We start from the raw sequence: 20524 nt of genomic DNA on the forward strand, positions 1-20524 counted from the left end.
AGGGATGCTGGCCCAGTGGCACCTAAAGGCGTTTATCATGCTCATCTGGACAGAATGGAAACGGGGGAAAGGAAGAGGGCACATGGCAGGCAAGGGAGGATGAGTGGAGGGCCCACCCAGCGGGGGACACCCGCCTTCCCACTTAACATGGCTGCTGGACGCCGTCCTCAAAGACCATCGCCCAGTGCCTCCCAGGTTCCTTATTTGGACTTCGCCTGGGGAAGGCTGAGGACAACCTTCCCAGGCTCTGCTTGTTCCCCGCCAGGGAAGGGGAGCTCTGTATCTACTGGGACCATCCAAGAAAATCACTTTCTAGTGCCATGTGGTCCAGGGTCCTGATCTTATTTATTTATTTCGTACTGGGGACTGAACCCAGGGTCGCTGAACCACTGAGCCACATCCCCAGTCCTTTTTTTTTTTGACATTTTACTTAGAAATAGAGTCTTACTGAGTTGCTTAGGGCCCACTAAGTTGCTGAGGCTGGCTTTGGACTTGTGATCCTCTTGCCTCAGCCTCTGGGATTGCAGGTGTGTGCTACTGATCCTGGCCCTAGTCTTTATCGAGTGCTTTCTCCATGGCCAGCACACTTAAACTACAGCTGTGAGGAGTAGGGACTATTACTATCCAACTCCTAGCGATGAGGGAACTGAGGGGCAAGGGTCATACGACCTGCCCAAATTCTCTCAGCTGGTGACAGAATGCAGAATGTGATTTGAAGCCCAGGGTGTGGCATCAGAGAACATACCCTCCTGGGTTCTACACCATGCTATGCACCAAAATATAATGTGATCACATATGTAACTTTAGTTTCTAGCAGTCACACTAAAAGGTTTTATAAAAAGCCAGTGAAATCATTTTTTAATAATGCATTTATTTAAAAACCAAATAACATCATTTCAACATGTAATAAACTTTAAAAAGTTATTCATGAGACATTTTAAACAGTCCTTTATGTACTAAGTCTTGGGAATATGGTGTGTATTCTTTATGCACAGCACATCATGATTCCGACTGGCCGCAGTTCAAGTGCTTATGTCATATGTGGCTGTGGACAGCACAGTTTCACACCTTATTACCTTTCAAGGTCCTTACTATGGAATACCCTAGTGCACAAGAAGAACCCAATAAATGTCATCCACTTGTATGATTATTTTTATCACTGATTGTTGTTGGGCCAGGGAGACACTGGGTCAAGGTGCCAAGCCCTTGGCATAAGCTGTACACTGATGTCCCTATTCTTAATCCTCCAAGCCAGGAGCTTGATGTCTCCCAGGCTGAGCCAACTCCATGAACCTTTGGTCTGTGGTTTGGGAAGCCCAAGCTTGATTCTCTAAGAGGGGAGGAGAGGCTGATGGAGGCCCCTCATATCCCTGGCTGACCAGCCAGGTGTCACGTGAATCGAGGCCTCCTGGGGAGGTGGTCTGTAAACCTGTGGCCCAGGAGGGGGCAAAGACATCTCCTTCTGAGGTTCCTGCATGCCTTTAGTCAGCTAGGACTTTAACAGGGCAAAAACAAACAATCAAAGAAACAAAAAACTCCCACATATTTAATACTGATTTTTTTAATGGAAACCTCATGAATTAATAAATGGAGCCTGGATATGGGATCTGCACTGTCCCCTTCTCTCTATGGTCCTAGGATGGCCGAGGAGTGTTTGCAAACAGCCAGTGGTGCCCAAAGTCATTTGCCCATGGGAATCACCCAGGAAGTATCGAAGGGTGCCAATGGCCAGATCCTCTTCCCAGAGGTTGTGATTTAACTCATCTGGGTGTGGCTGTGGCTTTGGAACATGTGAAAGGTTCTTGGGTGGTTTTAATGTGTGGGCAAGTTTGGAACTATGTGCTAACCCTTGGGGGCACGCGCTCAGGTAGCCCTCACAATAGGTGTGATGCAGGTGTGGTCAGAGTTCCCATTACCCATGAGGATCAGCAAGGTAAAGGAACTGGCTCAAGTTCAGACCTCCAGGACAGGAGCCTGCTAGGGAGTCGCTGGCCAGGGTTTTAACCAGTGCTGTGCTGATAAACACTACAATGGGTGCTCTAGAGGGAAACAAGGGCCTTGATTTGTATCATCTGCCCATTTCCATGATGTAACTACTCCCAACATAGCCTATTTGAAGCTACCAACTGATGTCCCAAGGTGCAGAGGTGGGAAGAGATTTTCTGTGGAGTCAGCGTGGTAGTGCCAGTCCTATCAGGTGGGTAGGAGAAATGGTTAGGAATTTTCTGGATTTTTAATCTAGAATCATTTAGCTAATGAAATATTTGAGAATCCCAATATATACAACAGATAAAATACGGCACCAGCAAAAGTTTCAGTTCATACTATCCTGCTGTGTTTCCAATGGGGCTACCTCCCATTTGAGTCCACAGGGCAGGGCGAGGGTGGTTGGGAATAGCCTCAGAGTCAGGGGTCTTATGCTTCATGCCCACCCTTGACTTTCACCAGATACCTGGACTTGGGCAAATACCTCCCATCTGGGCCTCCATTTCCTCCTTGGCCAGGAGGAGATGAGATGGCATGTAGGACCCCTGGGTGTGTTTTCCCAGGCTGGCCTTGGACCTGCCACAACCCACCGGACCCCAGTTAGCCTCAGGCCTGTATTTATAGCCATGACTTCAGTTTCTCCAGTTCTGTTGAAGTTGGTTCCCTAGCCCATGTATTTATAAACCCAGCAGGGCAGAAATAGATGTGACGTGCATGGGACTTAGCTGATTTGTGAGTAGATTGGATTCCGTGAGTCCATTTGGATTGGGCTCGAGTCCTCAGGTGCCAGGTTCCACAGGCAATCCTGAGGTGGAAGAGGAGTTTGAGATTCAAGGCCAGCCCTGTGATTGTATGGTGGGGGTCACAGTGAGCCAGGAATGGAGGGATATGGACAAAGTCATAGAAGGTGTGGCAGAGTCATGCCAAAGTAAGGTGTTCTTTGTGCCGTGTGAGATAGCCACTCTCTGGACCCTGGGTGGACCTCCAGTGACCGCCCCTTGTCCTAGGCACTCTTCAGGTTCCAGCTTGGTCATTTCCTTGCTCTGGATAGGGGCTAAGGCTCACCTCCCTGAGAGTCTGTTTCTTCATCTGTTAATTGGGAATAGCAGTAGGTAATCCCAGAACGCTCCTGTGAGGAATCAACAGGACCACATTTGACACTGTGAGTGGGTACAGTGTCCAGCACACGGTCATGTTCAACAGGTGGCAACTCTCATCCTCACTGTGTCTGAGCCATCTCTTCACCAAAGTCATTACAATGACAATCTTGGCATCTTGTTGAGCACTTACTTAACTTTCCCAGTGACAGTACAATGCCATTCTTCAGGAGATGCCCTATCAATTTAATGAATTTGGAAGAGAATATTCTCAAGGAAAAAAATGCTAATATGTGAAATGATATGTTTATATACAGATTGCAAAAAAAAAAAAAAAATCATGTCCTAAATGGTCAGCATAGTCATAGTGGAACAAGGAGGTTCCATAGTGGCGAGTAATCGTATAATCAGCATAGTAGCTAAAGAAATACACCTCCCGGGGATTTGCAGGGCTTATGTTTCTGAGTTTGCCACCTAATATTGATTTTATGTTTTTTACAGTTGCATATGATAATTTAACATAATAGTGAACTTGAAATACATATGCCAAGCAAAGCCCAGAAAGGCATCTGTGGAGGTTTCTCACGGTTTCCTCTATAGTAGTGATGCACGGCACCCCCCACCCTCCCACCCCCGGTCTTTTTTCCTGCTTAATTATTTTTCCATGCCATTTAGCACCATCTGATATGCTTTCTTATTTATTTATTATCTGTCCATCCCAACTAACATGTGAGCTTCACATGGACAGGGTTTCTTTCTCTTTTGTTCACTGTGTACTGCCAGCGCTGAAAATAGCAACGGCATATAGCAGGCGTTCAGTGAGTGCGTGCTGAGTGAACGAGGGAATAAATGAATGATTGAGTCCCCGTGCTGCCAAGAGGGCATCTGACATTCACTGAGATGAAGTGACTCATCCAAAGTTGCTCAGCTATCTCGAGGCTGAACTGAGCCTGGCTGACACTCACGGCTCCTGAGCCCACCAAGAGGGCTAGCTGGAAGTTCTGGGCCCCTAAAGGCCCCCTCGTGCCAGAGAGGGTTTCCTGCTGCTCCCTGAGCTCCCCAAGCTTCACATACTGCCCATCCAACACCAGCCCCTTTTGCTTCAGGAGGTGGACAGGAACAGAGGGAAGAAGGAAGAAGGAGGAGAGGTCACAGCGGGCTGGGCTGCCAAATGCTGCTGAAGGCTGCTGAGACAGAAGGGGAGAGCGCAGCACCCCTCAGTTCATCCTGCAGGATGAGGAGTAGGGTTGGCAAGGTGGGGTCACCCCTTGCATATCCCTCTTGGACTGAAATTGCCCACTGGAAGACAGTGGGACAGAGCAGGTGCGGGGAGGAGTCAGGAGCAGCATCAACCCTGGCTGTCCCTGCTCCGGCCAGCCACACGGCCAAGGCCTTTTCCAACTGGACAGACAGAGGCCCAGTGACAGGAGGTGACTCTTCCAAGAATGCACAGCAAGGTAGTGGCAGAGGCTGAACCCCTCCTGCCTGGCAGTTCTGGTGTGAGCAAGGGCTTGGGATTCGTACCTTGGGTGCCACTGGAAGGAAGCCCCTGCCTCGCCTCCCATATTTCCCTGGGGAGAGAAAAAGGGGAACGTCCTCTCAGCTTAGAATCTTGAGGACGGCTCAAGTTCTCTTTCTGGTGGCAGGGACAACTGGACAGGCCAGACACTGCTCCTTGCACAACCTCAGGCTAACGCTGCTGCTGGCAGTGGGGGGGAGGCAGGTGCGCCCTGAGCCATCTGAACCTCTTCTGAGCTACCCCCGTCCCTGGGATACATAAACAGCTGGCCCCTGGGTTCCAACACATTCCTTGTTTCACTTAATAAGTGCCTACAATGTGCCAGACCATGTACCAGGCTTTGGAGGGAATCCTCCCTCCCTCCTTCCCTCCCTTCTGGCCTTCCATCTTCCCCTCTTCCGCTCATTCATCCATCCTTTCTTTCATTCATTCATTCAGTAACAACTTCTGTGGCTGGGATAATACAGGCTTGTAGATTAAAGTGATATTTGGAGCCGGATAATCAGGATCAGGATGTGAAGCCTGACTTGGCCACTTGCTCTCTGGGTGAGCTTGGCAGGTCTGGAAGCTTGACTTCCTTATCTGTAGAATGGGGATAATAATAGCACCTTCCTTCCAGGCTCGTGATGAGGATCAGATGAGTTCACGCATACTCAGTGTCTGGAATAGCACCTGACATAATACACACTTCATGACCATCAGCTATTATCATTGTTATTGTTTTATGTGCCTGGCACCGTGCCAGCTGCTGAGGAGCTTTCTCCAAAATTCTCCTCTCCCAGGAAACCCTGCACACCAGCCCTTGCTTCAGCCTCCTGCCGTCTGCTACAGCCTCACTGCCGTCAGCACCAACCCATGGGACTGGCCTCGCCCAGTTCCCCAATTCTACAATGCTCTTCCCGAGGTCGTCTCTTGGGCCAGCAGGAGAGAGTCCAGGTCGCTGAAGCCTGTCATGATCTGTCCCCCTTCTCCCTCAATCCTAATTCATTCTTTCAAACATGCAGCTGCCTCAGTCTATCCAAGACTGTGTGTTCTCTGGATTTATACCCAGTGGCCCTACCTTCTTGTTTTCACTGGGCCTTGGTTGGTATTCTTCCTAAGGAAACCCTCCTTCATTTCCCTCAATCAAGAATCATGAGATTTGCCTTTAAATTCACATTTCCCTTTTTGGCAACTTGACTTTATTCTGTGAGCAGTGGGGAGCCATGGAATGCTCTTGAGCAGGTGAGCAACACATTCTGAGCTGCACTTTGGGAAAATGGGTCCACCTTTATAATAGTATAGAGACGAGGAAGAAACTGCAGGTAGAGGGAGGTCAGGTAGGGAGGCTTCTGGCAGAAGGGACTTTGAAGAACTGAGTTGTCTAGTCTTCCTGGGCTACTTCTCTCCTCTCAGCCTACTTTTGTCTTCCACATGTGGAATCAGATGCTGTGATTTCCCTAGCACGACCCAGCGGGGCAATGGGAGAGATAAAACAAGGACTCCATGCCCTGACCCCTGTCATGTACCTACATGTGCCCTGATACTCCAAGCCCCTCTCTCCCTTTGGCTTCCTCTGCAGCCACATGCTCTTCAGGCCTGTGGGGACTCTGAGGGAGGCGGGACCTTGCCTTGTGCAGCCTGTGCATCAAGGAGCAGTTTCCCAAGCACCCACAGAGCCCAGCAGGTAAGCACACAGCAGTGCCTTCTCACTCCCTGCCAGGTGCTGCAATGAGCCTATGTTTTCTCTATTAATCCCTGCAACAACCCTGGGAAGCAGGCCCAATTTTAAACCCTATTTTGCAGAGAAACTGTAGCTCAGAAAAATAAGGCACTTGCCCAGGATCAGGCAGCCACCGGATGGTGGAGTTAGAATTAGAACCTGAGTCTGACTCCAAGCCAGTGTCTTTCCCCCACTCCAAAAGGAGCAGTGGAAAGAATGTGAGGGTCCCAGGCCACAATCCCTGGACCCACCCATCCACAAGCCAATAACAGAAGGAGCCCCAGAATGTCCAGTCGGGCCCTCAGACCAAGGGGCATCTGATGCTCAACTGGGCCTCTTGCACTGGAACCTGGGTTCCAGAGTCATGCCTTATATAACCTGGGCTCAGAGTTCCCCTCTGAGATGAGATCAGCGGCTCCATGGGCTCTACCAGCCCTGATTGCCAAAGTTCAGGAGTTTTAGAGCCCAAGGTCAGATGAGGGGTATGCAGGTGGGTAGAAATGGAATCAGAGCTTGGAAGGACGCTCTCCCATTTCTGCCAAGGTCAGAGGTGGTCCTCTCCTGCCCACTGAGGAGACTGCTTCCCCCAGATAGGCCTGCCATCTGAGCTCAGCAGCCTTGGGGGCCATGGGGGTCCCTGGAGACAGAGTTCACAGCCAGAGAGAGCAGCGGGTAGGAGAACAGATTCCGGCGAACTTGAGTCACACACCCCTCTTTACCCCTCACCCCCATGTTTTCCTCTCTGTACCTCAGTTTCCTCACCTGTAGACAGTGCTCGTCCACCTGCCTCACAGGAGTACAAGGTCTGGGGCTGGCCCAGCACCTTGCAGATGCTTGGAAGTGGCAGTTACCATTATCACTGAGTCCTGGGCACCAAGGGTGGATGTTCCAGGGCTCAGGCCCGTGCAGGGCCTGCCCACACCCGCCAGCAGGGTTGGGAGTCCTCCCACCATGGGAGGGAGGCTTGAATTGGAGTGCTCCTGCCAACCCCTCCCTCCTGGCTTGGCAGCCTGAAGACGACGCCAGCCAAAAATATTTGTGTGGGTGGCGGAAAGTTAACTTTTCTGCCTCTCTCTTCTTTCCTGGAAACCGTGGCCACTGTCAAATACAGCAAAACAGAAGCAGGGATAGAGTGAGGCGAGGCCCCTGCAGGGAGTTGGAGAGCCCTGCCCCCTCCCCTCACCCACTCCCTCTGCCTCCTGCCATCTGGCTGTGGTGGTGATGGGGGTGGGTGACTCCAGAGCTTAGAATCATGGGATCCTGCAACGCCAGAGCCCAGGGCCCCTCCAGCACCGTCTGTCTCCACCCCAAATTGTGCCCTTGGGGAAACTGACTCCAGAGTGCAAGACCATCTGCCCAAGATCACACAGCCACTTAGGTCTCTTCAGAAATCTCCCAGCCCTTCAAGAGAGGCTAAGATCTTGGAAATGTGTGGCAGCAGCTGGTGAGTGAGAGTGCTCCAGGAGAGGACTGCGGGCCTGCTGCCATCTCCTCTGTCCCTGCTCCAGCTTTACTGTCAAGGTGACACAGCTAGGCTCCAGTGCCAGCCCTGTCCCTCAATGGCTGTGTTGCTTTACCTGTCTGAGCCTCAACCTCCTCACCTCTGAGATGAGGTAATAATACAGTGCCTGTCTTCCAGGCTTGTGAGAATTCACGGCAATAACCTAAGTGTGTAACCCAGGACGGGGATGTGTTCAGTACTGGGAGCTTCCCTGCTTCCAGCACAGGCTGTCTGCTTTCTCCTGATTCCTGCTGCAGCGGCTGCTCTAACAGGTGCCTGGTTATCTTTCTGACTGACGTATATTTGCCTTTCCCCTGGTTGGCTCTGATTTGCCCTAGGGCCTGGTAATGCACTTATCTCCCCGCCTGCCTACCATGCTTTCCTGGCACAGCCCCAACCAGTAGCCAATGCCTCCACCCAGCCTGCTGCGGTGGGCGGGGGCTCCTGACCTCTGCTCAGGGACGAGGGTTGGTCCCGGCCCTGAGGTCATTCACGTTCACAGACTTTCATGGCAGGTGGCTCTCTCCCCATTTTCCAATAGGATACATGAGATCCAGAGTCCGCACAGCTAAACCATGGGGACCTGCTCATTCCAAGGCTTCCTCCCAAGCACAATCGGCGCTGAGCCCTGTCTTAAGTGTTACCTGCTCAACCTAGGGGATCTCGTCTGCCTCCGCTCTGTGCCTCCACAAATGCTTTCCAAACCTTCCATCCCAGTCTGGAACTCTCCCTGATCCGTGAACCCACTGCTCACCTTCCCTGGAAATTAAAAAACCAATCTCATCTCCCTGTTCCACTGAACACCAGCTCCTTCCCATGTTCCACTGAACACCAGCTCCTTCCCGTGTATTCCTGATCTCTATTAACAAAATCACTCTGTCACCAGAGCTGGGGACCTGCACTGTATCCGGGACTCCTCCCCCTTCCTCCACACCCACTCTCCATCTGCTTCCAGCCCCGGCCAATTCTTCCGCCCAAGTACCTCTCCCATCCATCCCTTCAGGAAGCCTATGTCCCTTCTCTGCTGACTCTCATCACTCATAATGTTTATAAATAATCATACTATTATTATTATTGTCCTTATTATCATTCACAGCTCTTCCCACCAGATTCTAAGGCTCATGAGCCCGAGTACCATATCTTCTTTATCCTCACTATATCCCCACGAATTTTTATGGTATCTGAAATAGAATAAGAGCTTAAGAACTTTTTGTGGAATGAGAGAATAGCCAAAATGTACAAAGATATGCCTTAGAAACTGTGCTTAGTCCTCTGCATGCATTTTCTCATTTAAACCTCACTGTAACACTGAGACAGTTTAACCCTCAATGTGACCCTGGAGAGATAACTTAAGTATCCTTTATCTGAAAAACTTGGAACCAGTAGCATTTCCGATATTTTCAGATTTTGGAATATTTGCATAAAAATAATGAGACATCTTGGGGAGGGGACCCAAGTCTAAAACTGAAATTCATTTTTGTTTCATATACACATGTAGCCTGAATAAGATTTTACACAATATTTTTAGTATGCCTATGTTTTGACTGTGACCCCCACATGAGGTCAGGCGTGGAATGTGAACTTGTGGTATCCTGTTTCCCCCACCCCCACCCCCCACCAAAAGTTTTATTTTTTTGGAATGTTTGGGATTTTGGATTTTCAGATTAGGGATGATCAACCTGTATTACAATACCCATTTTACAGGTGGGGAAGTGGAGGTTCAGAGACCATCACAAGTCAAACTCAGATCCTGAGCATATAAGCACATCATGGTGCCCCGCCTCAGTTAGCTGTTTGCTACTGGGACAAATACCTGAGAAAACTGAAGGAGGGAAGCTTTATTTTGGTTCATGGTTTTAGAGGTTTCAGTCCATGGTCAGCTGGCCTTATTGCTCTGAGCCTGTGTTAAGACCTCTGGAACATTATGCCAGAAAGTGTATGGTGGAGCACAACTGCTGACCTCCTGGAGGTCAGAAAGGGGAGAGAGAGAGAGAGAGAGAGAGAGAGAGAGAGAAAGTGTATGGGAAAAAGAGTCCTCAAGAGCACAGCCTCAAGGAACACACTCCCTTCTTCTAGGTACAGTTTCCACTACTTCCCAATAATACCATCCAATCATGAATCCATCAAGGTTTCAACCACAGATGAGATCAGAGCCCTCACTTCCCCAAAGTCCCACTTCTGAACATTGCTGCATTGGGAGCCAGGTGCAGAGGTGCACATCTGTAATCCCAGTCTCTTGGGAGACTGAGGTGGCTTGCCAGTTTGAGGCCAGCCTCAGCAATTTAGTGAGACACAGTCTTAAAATAAGAAGAGCTGGGGATATAGTTCAGTGATACGGCACCCCTGGGTTCAATTCCCAGTACAAAAAAAAAAAAAAAAAAAAAAAAAAAAGAATATTGCTGTGCTGGAGACCAAGCCTTCAACACATGAACCCTTGAGGGACATTCCAATTTCAACCATAAAACTGTCCCCTGTCTCTTATCCTCACCTGCTGTTCCTGTGATTCCTGAGGTGTATATACTTCTGGTGGGACATGAAAGAATTCTTTCTTGGTGGTGCCCAGATAAATATTTTTAAATAACTAGGTATTTATTTAATGTGAATCGGGGTGGGGGGGAAATGACTTAGCTCAATATACTTGTGGTCCCTCTGTAATTATTGCTTAAGAAAGTCTAAAGTAATAGAAGTAAGTTATTTAAAGTCGATCAAAGGAAAATATTAAGTCAACAGAGTGTCAGATAGCACAAATAGATGGTGCCGATCCAGGATGCTGAATGATGGCGGCTTAGGCAACCCTTCCCCGTGCACATGTGAGGCCCGTACCCCGAAACCCAGTCAGTTTTCTGGCCCACCCGCAGATGGACAGGTCTCAGAAATTCAACCCAAAACACTTGATGAGCTGTCTCATGTGCCGTTCCTTTTCTCTTTGTACAGATAGATCTTCTTGAAGCGACCTCCCACTCCAGAGGTCAAGAAGGGTTAAGAAGAAGGTGTTGGGGGCCCGCCTCCTCATCCAGCCCAGAAAGGACTTACCTTACTTCTCAGCTGGACCTCGCCCCAACTCTCTGAAGGTGGATCTGCAGAGAGCCAGAGGACGAGAGGAGCCAAGAGCAGTGCTCACTCAGGCTGCCCCAGACTAAGGCCAGTGCCCACTCTTCTGCATCATCAGGACAGGCAGCCTCATGCTGGGCCCTCACTTCCCTCCACAGCCCCTCGGGCCTGGAGAAGGGAGGCTGACCCCCTGCACCTTCCAGATCCCTGATGGGAGCTACAGGTGCCTGGCGCTGGAGGCCGAGGAGAGCAGCAGTGAGGAGGGCCTGCAGGGAGAGGTGGGGCCCATGGACCAGGGAGAGAACAAGGTGGCCAGCAGCAGCAGCGGCAGCAGCAACTCTGCCTGGAGAGCCACGCAAGGGCTGCCACAGCTGCCCAGAGCCCTGGGCATCCAGCCACCCAGATGTTCCAGGGAAGCACCAGGGGGGTCCCAGCATGACAACAGGGCCAACCAGGACTGGAACGTGGTGAAGGCCCAGCAGGTGATGACAGCCAGCCCCAGCCCCAGCCCCAGCCCTGGGCCCAGGGTGGCCCAGAAACCAGGTAAGCTTGCATTCCTTCTCCCTAGAGGTCCTCCAGCCGGGGTTCCTCAGCATATTTTCCCATGAAACATGGCGATCTGTCGCAGTCCCTCAACCATGCCCAGATTAGCAGCTGTGGAGAGAGAGAAGCAGCTGTGAGTTACGGGCAAGTCCAGCTGCACCCTGTCTAACTTCACTTCTTTCTCTGCCAAAGAGGGCACGTGAGCAGGCAGTGGAAGAAAGCCACATTATGACCATTATCATCCTTGAATGGAAAAAAGTCCATTTCTCAGTCTCATCTGCCCTTTAATGATTAGGTAATGAATGACCATGAAAGTCCCAATCATTCAATGGGGCAGGACCCCTCATTAAATGAAGAGAGTTCTGGTCACGTGGGGATACCGGGGGTACAGACAGGACAAAACAGACATGGTCACTGCCCCCAAGCTTGCCACTGAAGTCTTTTATCTAATCCAACCTCAATGGTGAAATAGACCATGAGTGAGCGAGAGACTGCTGGAGGTCACTTGGCATATTAGTGACTGAGCTGGGTCCATATTCCTCACCTAGGTCTTGCTTTCCCATCTGTTAGAGATGACAAAGGAGAAGCTATGTCACCTGGGCTGCAGCAGGATCCAGTGACAGCACGTGGGGAGCACTCCACGTGTGGCATGGAGGAAGGAAGGCCTGAGGGTCATTTTCTCTGCAGGCACTGGAGTTTGCAGAGTAGGGCGGGGCAGGGAAACCCACGCTGAATCACCTCCACCACCGGCCCATGGAAACCTGAAGTGGGTCCAGATGGGGAGGACGTGAGCCGGGCCATGCTCAACTCAGGCAGGAGCTGCTGCCAGGAGATCTCAGGGGTGCAGGGCGTGTGGGGGACATAGTCCTGGGAGGGTTCGTGCGTCAGGAAACTGAAGGAACACTTCATTTCTCTGCAGGCGTTGTTGACGCCCAGGCTGGCATCTCACCAACCTTCCCGCCTACTCTACTCTCTGAAATAATTCTCTCCAGTCTCTGATCACCCCCATGAACACAGTTCCCACCCAGGCTTGGGACACACGGAGCTGGGCAGGAGCAAAGAGGGGCCTTCAGTGCCTCTGAGGCAGGAAGAGGGCTCCAGGGAGACTCACCAGAATGAAATTTGGAGGTGGGCCTTCATTCCAGAGTCAGTCCAAATCTGGGCCCCCTGGAGCCTGAAACTCCAGGATCTACTGCCTCCCTTCACATAGATCAGAGCCCAGAGTCTGGACCCAATGCTCACTGGCCAAACTCTAGCAAGTTCCTTCCCCTTGGTGACCTTCAGTTTTTTCATCTGTGAAAGTAAAATAAAACTACGAGTGTCCTATTTACCTCATAAAGCTGTTGGGAGATTACAATGATCTTAGATGTGGCAAAGTTTTGGAAATTTTACAATCATCTGAATAGGTATGTGGGGACTCTGATAACAATTGAAATGATCATCATCAACTCAACCATTAGACTATTTGCTGGGGCTTCTTGTGCCAAGCCCACTGTGCGAAGAGTTTTACCTGTATTATTTCATTCAGTCAGATGGCAGTGCCCCGGGGGTGTAGTGTTATCTCCATTATACAGATGAAAAGACTGAGGCTCAGAGAATGTAAGTGATTTGTCCGAGATGCGGGGCTAGCGAGCTGCTAGGACATGTTTCAACCACAGTGTTGTGAATACGGGCGTGTGCTCATAGCCATCACTCTGCTCTGGAATTGTATGCGCTGTCTGTGGATACCTGGAGTGGAAGAGCCTGGGTAGAGAGGAGAGAAGAAAGCATTACCTTAAATGTAACCCACTGGTATCACACACCAACCTAGGTCATTCTTCTTGTCTTATAGAGCCTTTCAAGGCTGGTAGTATTCTCTCCACTTTACAGGTGAAGAAACTGAGGCTCAGAGATTCAAGTCACTTGCCCAAGGCAATGCAGTCAGTACCAGCACTGAGACTATGGTGGTGTTCTTTGCCTTGAACAGTCTGGTTCATTTTTTCCTTTAATGTCCTATCAACTGGTCACCTAGTTCTAGTATGAATATTTCTAGGGACAAAGGGGACAGGAATGACCTCAGGAGGATAGAATGGGTAGATTTCTCAGAGGTGGAGACAGGAAGGAAGCTGGGTCATGCAGGAGAGACAAAATCCGGGTGGTCTTGGGTCAGAGCCCACACTGGACTTTCTGTTCCCTGGGGAAAGGGTGTGGCTAGAGTCCCTTCCCTCTGCCTGAAGAGCTGCAGAGGAGCCTGTGGGACTGCCAGGTTATTAGTGGATTAGGGCTTCCTTTTAAAGCTTCCTCCTTTACTGCCAAAGGATTATGAGCATCTTCAGACAATTACACCCATCCTTCCGCAATTATACCTGCCTCTTGGAGGGTTCCCTGGTGGTTTTTAAGTATAGGCATGGCATCTTCTGCAGAGATCTTCACTTGGAGTTAGTGGGCACTGGTACCATTTCTCCAAGGTCTGAGTACCAGCTAGTAGGCTGTAAGGGGAGGGACTGCAGACAGCTGAGGTGGGCAGCAGCCTGAAGCTCAAGTTTCTTGTCACCAGTTGCTGCCAACTTAGGAGCATATATGTGGGAAGGAAAGTGTAATATAGGGCTCACGATTAGGTCTCAGCCAAACTAGTTGTTCCACAGCTCACCAAGAAAGCCTCATGCTGTAACCATCCTCTCCACAGTCTCATCTGGTTATAACTGGGCTCATGGAGATTATCACTGCAGATGGAGGCTCTGAAGCTCAGGGACAACAATCGACTTGTCCAAAGTCACACAGTAAATTGGTGGCAAAGCTAATGGCTGGAACCCGTGGCTTCTGTCTCACTGTTCAGTTGCCAGGTGCTGTGCTAGATGCTTCATATGGACTACTTCATTTCATGCTCTAAATAACCCTATGGAGTTCATACTTTTCTTATCTCTGTTTTACAGATGAGGAAACTAAGGCAAAAGTCTCACAGCCTGTGGGTGGAGAAACTGAGATTTGAACCCTGAGAGGTTTGGTCCCAAGCTTTTAAACACCCTCTCTGCTGCCTCGTCTCCATGGAGACGAGGCAGCAGGCCGTGTTCTTCCACCCACCTGGGGCTGGTAAAAGGTTGTTCAGGCTCTGGAAGTAGGTGGGGGGATTCGGACAAACCACATTCTCTCCCTTTCAGATGCACTGGGGGTGGGGTGCTGGGACCCACTGCCAATCCAGCCTCTCCCGTGCCAGTGACCTTTTTGTTATTGGGGTAGGGGTATCTAGAGGTCTCTCCAACTGTAGTAGACACTGTTCTGAGCCTCAGGATGGTCTTGGGGTGATAGTAGGGGTCTAGGTTGTCAGATGAGTCATGTTCCTGGCTGCACTGATTTTGATTAAACAGAAGAGCCTGCACCCAGGCTAAGAGCAGACAGTAGCCACTGGGCCAAGGACAAGGCCCCTGCTTCTCAGGCTTGTGGGAGAGAGGACAGCCAGAACAGAAGTCTGAGCAGGAAGCTGCCCACTGCCCTTTCCACACCCCACACCACAGTGGCTGTACCAACATACCTCACTGTGCACTCACACACAAGCACCCATAAACACATGTGTATATACCCATGATGTATACTACATCATGTTCTCATGCGAACAGTTACACATGTATGGATTTACATATCTGCACACACGAATACCCTCAGACACACATCTGGGCAATGGGGAGACACTGGCACACACCCTCCTGAAGGCCCTGTCACCCATCATGCCTGTCACATGTGGACATGTGCTTTAGATTTGCTTAGAGTTACAGTGCCACCTGAAAACACATAGCAGACATGTGCCCATTTTCTCCTACCAGCACAGATGCAGGTTAAAGCTTGTTCTTTTCTATGTTCTTTTGCTGCACACCTACACTTTGAACGCTCTCTTGCGTTCCCGTTCTCTCCTACAGGCACATCCACTCTTGCACACCCACTGTCACACACCCACGTACAGACAGAACCACTTTCTCTCCTTCTTTCTTTTCCCCATCTCTTTCTTTTTCATACCCACCCACGCAGTAATCCTAGCCTCTGTCTCTCTTTCCCTCTCACCCACACAGTTTGTTTCCTGGTTTCCCACAGGCTGGGCTGCAACCACTTCTCCAGCACAGGCACTCACAGGGTAAGCAATACCCTGCCTGGTGCCAATCTCCTACCCTCCCCCCCACCCCCGCCCCACTCCAGCAAAACAGGACCAGTGGCTACAGGGTCAGAGGAATTCTGAGGCCCTTGAGGCCAGGCAGAGGGATGGGAGTGGCCAGAGAGTTTGTCTCCTCAGTCACCTGACCTCCTACACTCTGAGCCCGCCCACTGTGGACAGGGAGCAACCAAGACCCCAACACCTGTAGGTCTGTGTTTCAGAAAACCTTGAGTGGGGTGGGCTTTACCAGCACACTTCTAACTTCCCTTTTGCAGAAATCTAAATAGAGCTCTTGATACAGAAGACAGATGAAAGTGCAACCACCTTGGTTCAAGGGGTGAGAAACCCAGGGAAACCTTGTGAAAACCCAGTTCAACATTTTGTTGTTGTTGTTGTTGTTGTTGTTATGCTGGAGATCAAATCCAGGGCCTTACACATGCTAGGCAAACACTCTACCACTGAGCTACAACCTCAGCCCTTCCTATTTTATTTTGAGATAGGGTCTTGCTAAGTTGCTGAGGCTGGCCTTGAACTTTTCATCTTCCTGCCTCAGCGTCCAGAGTAGCTGGGATTGCAGGTGTGCACCGCTGTGCTCTGCTCAGGTCAACATTTTTCCAAGTGTAGTCCTGCTTCAAAATTTTTGGGAGCTGTGGAGGGTGATTGTTTGGTCTTGTTTCCAAGTGCACCAAACCCTCCCCATGGGAGGGGGACTGGAATGTGGGAATATGGGCTTTTAATAGCATCCCCACGGTGACTCTGAAGCAGACTGACCACTGTCACAAGACTGCAGAGCTCCATGTGAATGCCATTCCCTTCAAGGAAAAGATGGGGAACCAAAGCCCCACAGAGGCATCTTAGCACCCATGACCCTGTTGCTGACCCACTAGTCTGGGAACAGCGTCTGGCTGATGGTGAGATGGCAAACCTCCTCAGCCCCCATTTGCCTAATCCTACCAGGGTAAAGAGTTATTTCGATTTTAAGGCTGAGATGAAGGTGGGGTGATGGCCCTGAAGGGTACTTTTTCTGGGACGGGAGGTGGTGTCACTGGTGCCGCACAGAATCACAAAGAAAGATTTAAGGGAGGGGGGACTAATGGGAAGAACAAAGAAAAGAGGGGGAAATGAGACGACCAAGCACATCGGGTCAGAAAGAAAATTGAATTTAGGGACAGACGGACAGACCTAGAGATAGAGAAAATGATGAGGAAATGGGAGAGACAGGCAACCAGGCAGCAGAGAGGGAGTCAGAGCGAGAGGAAAAAGGGAGAGAAAGGGGGACCCGCCTGGAGACAGGAGGCCGAGCCAGCGGAGGGGGGAGTCGTACCCCTGAGGGCGGGGCGGGCGGGAGGGGCGGCGCTAGGGCCCCGGGGAGCGGGAGGCTGGAGAGCCGCGGGCCCGCCCGCCCCGCTCGCATCTCCCGGCTTCGGTCCGGAGCAGCCCTCCCGGCGGCGGCGGCGGTGGCGGAGGCAAGGAGGGGGCTTCGGGCGCGGAGCCGGCGCCTGGCGCGGGGCGGGGTAGCGGGGACCTCGGGGCGGGGCGCGCTGACGGACGCGGCCAGGTGTGCCGAGGCGGCGGCGCCCGGGAGCTCGGGGACCGCGCGCAGCGGCTGGAGGTGAGTGAGGGGCGCTGGCGTGGCAGGGGTGCGGGCGCCGGGCGCCTCGCCCTTCCCACCTGCGCAGTTGCTGGCACCGCGTTGGAAGCGGTGGCACATCTGGGCTCCAGTCGCCGCACGCAGGGTCACCTTGGCCAACTTGCTCCTCCACTCTGGGCCTCAGTTTCTCCACCTGTACGCTGAGGTTGGAGAGATCTCGGGCTCTCCGGCAACCCCTGAGCCGGAGGACGCCCTGACCACGGGAAGCTGTTCTCTGGGCTGTGGGGGCTCCAGCCCTCGCGCCCCTCTCCGCCAGCGGATCGGGGGTCAAGGCAGCCCAGGGCTCACGGATGGGCAAGCCGCCCGGGGTCTGCGACCCACGGGCGCTCTGGGAAAGTGGGGCTGCTTTGACCCAGGGAAACCGCGGGTGGGGCGCGGCCCGGGTGGACCAACATGGGCGCCCGTGGGGCAGCGGAACGGCCTGCGCTGGGCCTGCACCCCCGCCTCCCGCGGGCGGGGCCGCCGGGTACCGGGATCTGGCTTCAGCGCGGGGACACAGGACGCCAAACCGCTACGCCACCGACCACCCGGCCGGAGCCTCACCTGGGGAAATCACGGGCTTTCCGCAGTGCCCTCCGGCTGAGGGAAACTCCTGGGCCTTCCACATCAAATTTTTACAACACTCCTAGGATTGCCCCATTTGCTCTGAGAATCGGGGCCCCAAAGGTGAAGTGAGTGGAGTTAGGGTGGGGCTCCTTTCAAACCTCAGCGCTGTGGAATAGGCGGTGGGAGAGCATCATTCACGGTCCTGGCAAGGCCTCTGAGGAATTTGGGGAAAGGTCTATTTCATCTCCCCAAACTACTCCCAAGTTATATGCTTATTTGGGATGGGGACAGGGCCCCCCCCCCCCCCCCCGGGTTCCATGTCTGAATTTTCTAGAAGGGACAAGAACTGAGTGGAAAGCAGCATGTGTCCCATTCCCCACTTCCACCCTATCCTGATTGGCAGGTGGCAGTGGAACAAACCAGCTTGCCGCATGATCTTGGAGTAAGCCCCTTGCTCTCTGGGACTCCCAGTGGGAGTGTTGGCCGGATGTTCACTGAGGGGCCCCTGTGCTGGTGGTTGTAGAACAGTCAGTCAGAGGTGCTCCAACCCTGTTCTGTTGGAAAGTGGAGGGTGAGATAGGATGCTAATCAGGGAAAGGAGGGTACATTGTGGAAAGGCCCCATCACCAACCCCAGGCCTGACCCCCATCCAGTCTTAAGGGCCAGAGGCACAAACTGACACTAATGGTTCACTCCCGCCACTACTTACCTTATTGCTTTGGGAAGAGATGAGACCCCCTCAAGAGAATTGGAAATGCCCTGTTTGCTTGCTAGGGGCATCTGCTTCCTTGTTCTCTGTATGAGATCTTGGGATGGTGCTTTCTCTCTGGTCCTGTTTTTCTATCTGTACAAGAGGATGAACTAGGATCAGTCAAGTTTGATATTCAAAGAACTTCTCACGCATAAATCATTGCTGCTGTGTCACCCTGGCTTGCAGCCCCACCTTTTAGGTCTGCTCCCACTTTGCAAACCATCAGCCAGCCCCATGACCCCCACCCCCACTTGAACTAAGTTGAGATTTTCCAGTCATAGCATTTACATAGTTAAAATAAGGTCTTGAACTTCTCCCCCTTGTCAGCTATTGCCCTTCTCTGTTCTTTCCCTAAAGTGCGGGGACCGGGAGCACAAACCTGTGGCATTCTGGTGCTTGGTTCCTGGCTAGCCTCTTCAGTCATTTTACCTAGTCTCCAGTTTTCCTGTTAGGGAGACTGAGACCAAGAAGGGGAAGCTATTTGCCCAGGGTGATTCTGTGGGTAGAAGGCAGCAGAGCCCTCTCTCCTTGGGAAAGAGCAACTCCTTGATAGGTGGGAGGGCACAAGTGACAGTGGAGCATCTGGAGGGAGGAGAGAAGCACAGGAGGAGCCTTCCCTTCATCTCCCCTCCACCCCTAGTCATGTTGATCTCGGGTTGATGGGTGTCTCCCTGAGCTCCCTTCTTAGCTCCAGGAGGCAGACTGCGTAGGGGTCAGTGGATTCCCTCCTGCTGCCAGGGATGCCTTCCCACGAGGCTCAGCACACCTCCAGCCCCAGGGTCCTGGCCCCGGAGGCACCTTTTCCTTCAGGGCAGCTCCCAACCTTCCAGACATGAGCTCATTGGAACCGCTGATGCCAGGAAGGGAGGGACGAGGGACAGAGGGGAAGCAGGCAGGGCTGCCTAGATTGGGCATCATGGGTCACCAGGGAAATAAAGGGGACACTATTGGCAAAGACCTGCAGGCTCTGACCCCACTGTAATGAGGGCAAGACAGGCTGGCTAAGGGTCAATGGGGAGAGATTTGGGAAAGACCAAGTGCCCAGGCTGCAGTGCCAGGCTGACCTCTGCCGCCTACTCACTGGCTTCGTGACCTTGGGTAAATCCCTTGCCCTCTAGGGATCTCAGTGTCCATGGTTGGATGGGTGCTTGGGAACTAGGGTTAGTAGTAAATAGGACAGGCAGGTTCCAGCCCTCAAGGAGCATGCTCTTTAATTGAGAGGCTGAGACAAGAAAAAAGGGAAATACATGGTCAAGGTGATTCCAGATAGGTAAATCAGCATGAAAAAAAAGTTGTGCTTTTAAGATGGAGAAGAGTGAGGAGGGCTACTTTGGGTTTATGGTTAGGGAAGGCTTTTCTCTGGAGGTGACAGAGGGGTAGAAGTCTAAATGGTATTTGAGAGGTGATGAGGGCTTCCTGGAGCGGGCTTGTCAGGAACTGGGGTCCAGAAGAATGGGAGGGGTTTGGGTTGGGTGGAAGGGTGTGGCAGAGGGTGGTAAATGTCCTAATGGGGGTGGGCGGGTGGGTGTTAGTTGTGTCCCCCACTCCCAGGGCTGTCAATTGCACACCCAAAGGAGCTGGGCCTGGGATCTGGCCAGAGGGAGTCTGGGCCTGCCTAGGGGGAGTCTCTGCAAGTTAGGCCAGTGTGTGTGTACAGAGTCCTTTGTGAACTGTCCCAGGGCATTGGGGTTCAATTGCTACTCAGTGTGGACAGAGGAGGAGTCAATCTGGGAACGGCCCCCAGGCCCTGCAATTCCAGAGGCTTACAAAAAGCCCTCTCTCTGGAATGAAATCGTTACCACTGGCTGCTGCCTGGAATTCCTCCGTCCTGGCTTCATCTTTTCCACTTGGTGAGGCAGGCTGGTGTGGTACTGGGCTGACCCCATCCTGCCCTGTCTGCCCAGCCTCCCAGGGTGCTGCAGGTGGAGCCCGGTCCGCCTGCTCCTGTGTTACCTGCTTTCCCCGAGGCCAATGCTCAAGGACGGTGGTGGACCCTTGGCTTCCACTGCTGATCAGCTGGAGATCTTGAGCACATTATGTAAGCTGTCTGGACTTTT

At 51.9% G+C, this 20524-nt stretch overlaps 1 protein-coding gene and 1 long non-coding RNA gene across 5 annotated transcripts in view; one reads left to right on the forward strand and one right to left on the reverse strand.

Moving 5' to 3' along the window:
- The first annotated feature begins 10739 nt into the window (after window positions 1-10739).
- Window positions 10740-20524, forward strand: part of Synpo (synaptopodin) — a 37212-nt gene continuing 27427 nt past the window's right edge. Inside the window, exon 1 of one of the 3 annotated variants that reach the window (XM_047555218.1) lies at window positions 10740-11399. In XM_047555218.1, the coding sequence (XP_047411174.1) occupies window positions 10988-11399 (412 nt within the window). In that variant the 5' untranslated portion in view covers window positions 10740-10987. Of the gene's footprint in view, window positions 11400-16407; window positions 16431-16960; window positions 16986-20524 lie in introns of those variants that run through there. The other 2 variants (XM_047555219.1, XM_047555220.1) reach the window with 2 other exon arrangements.
- Window positions 12514-19081, reverse strand: LOC124986667 (uncharacterized). Of its 2 annotated transcripts, XR_007109055.1 has the most exons (4): window positions 18847-19081; window positions 18426-18560; window positions 12910-13142; window positions 12514-12692 (listed from the first exon to the last, which is right to left on the reverse strand). It is a non-coding gene; the product is annotated as an uncharacterized LOC124986667 (long non-coding RNA). The 2 variants fall into 2 exon arrangements; XR_007109054.1 differs by lacking the exons at window positions 12514-12692; window positions 12910-13142 and adding an exon at window positions 17150-18270.

This window comes from Sciurus carolinensis, chromosome 6, assembly GCF_902686445.1.
Source record: "Sciurus carolinensis chromosome 6, mSciCar1.2, whole genome shotgun sequence".
NCBI lineage: Eukaryota > Metazoa > Chordata > Mammalia > Rodentia > Sciuridae > Sciurus > Sciurus carolinensis.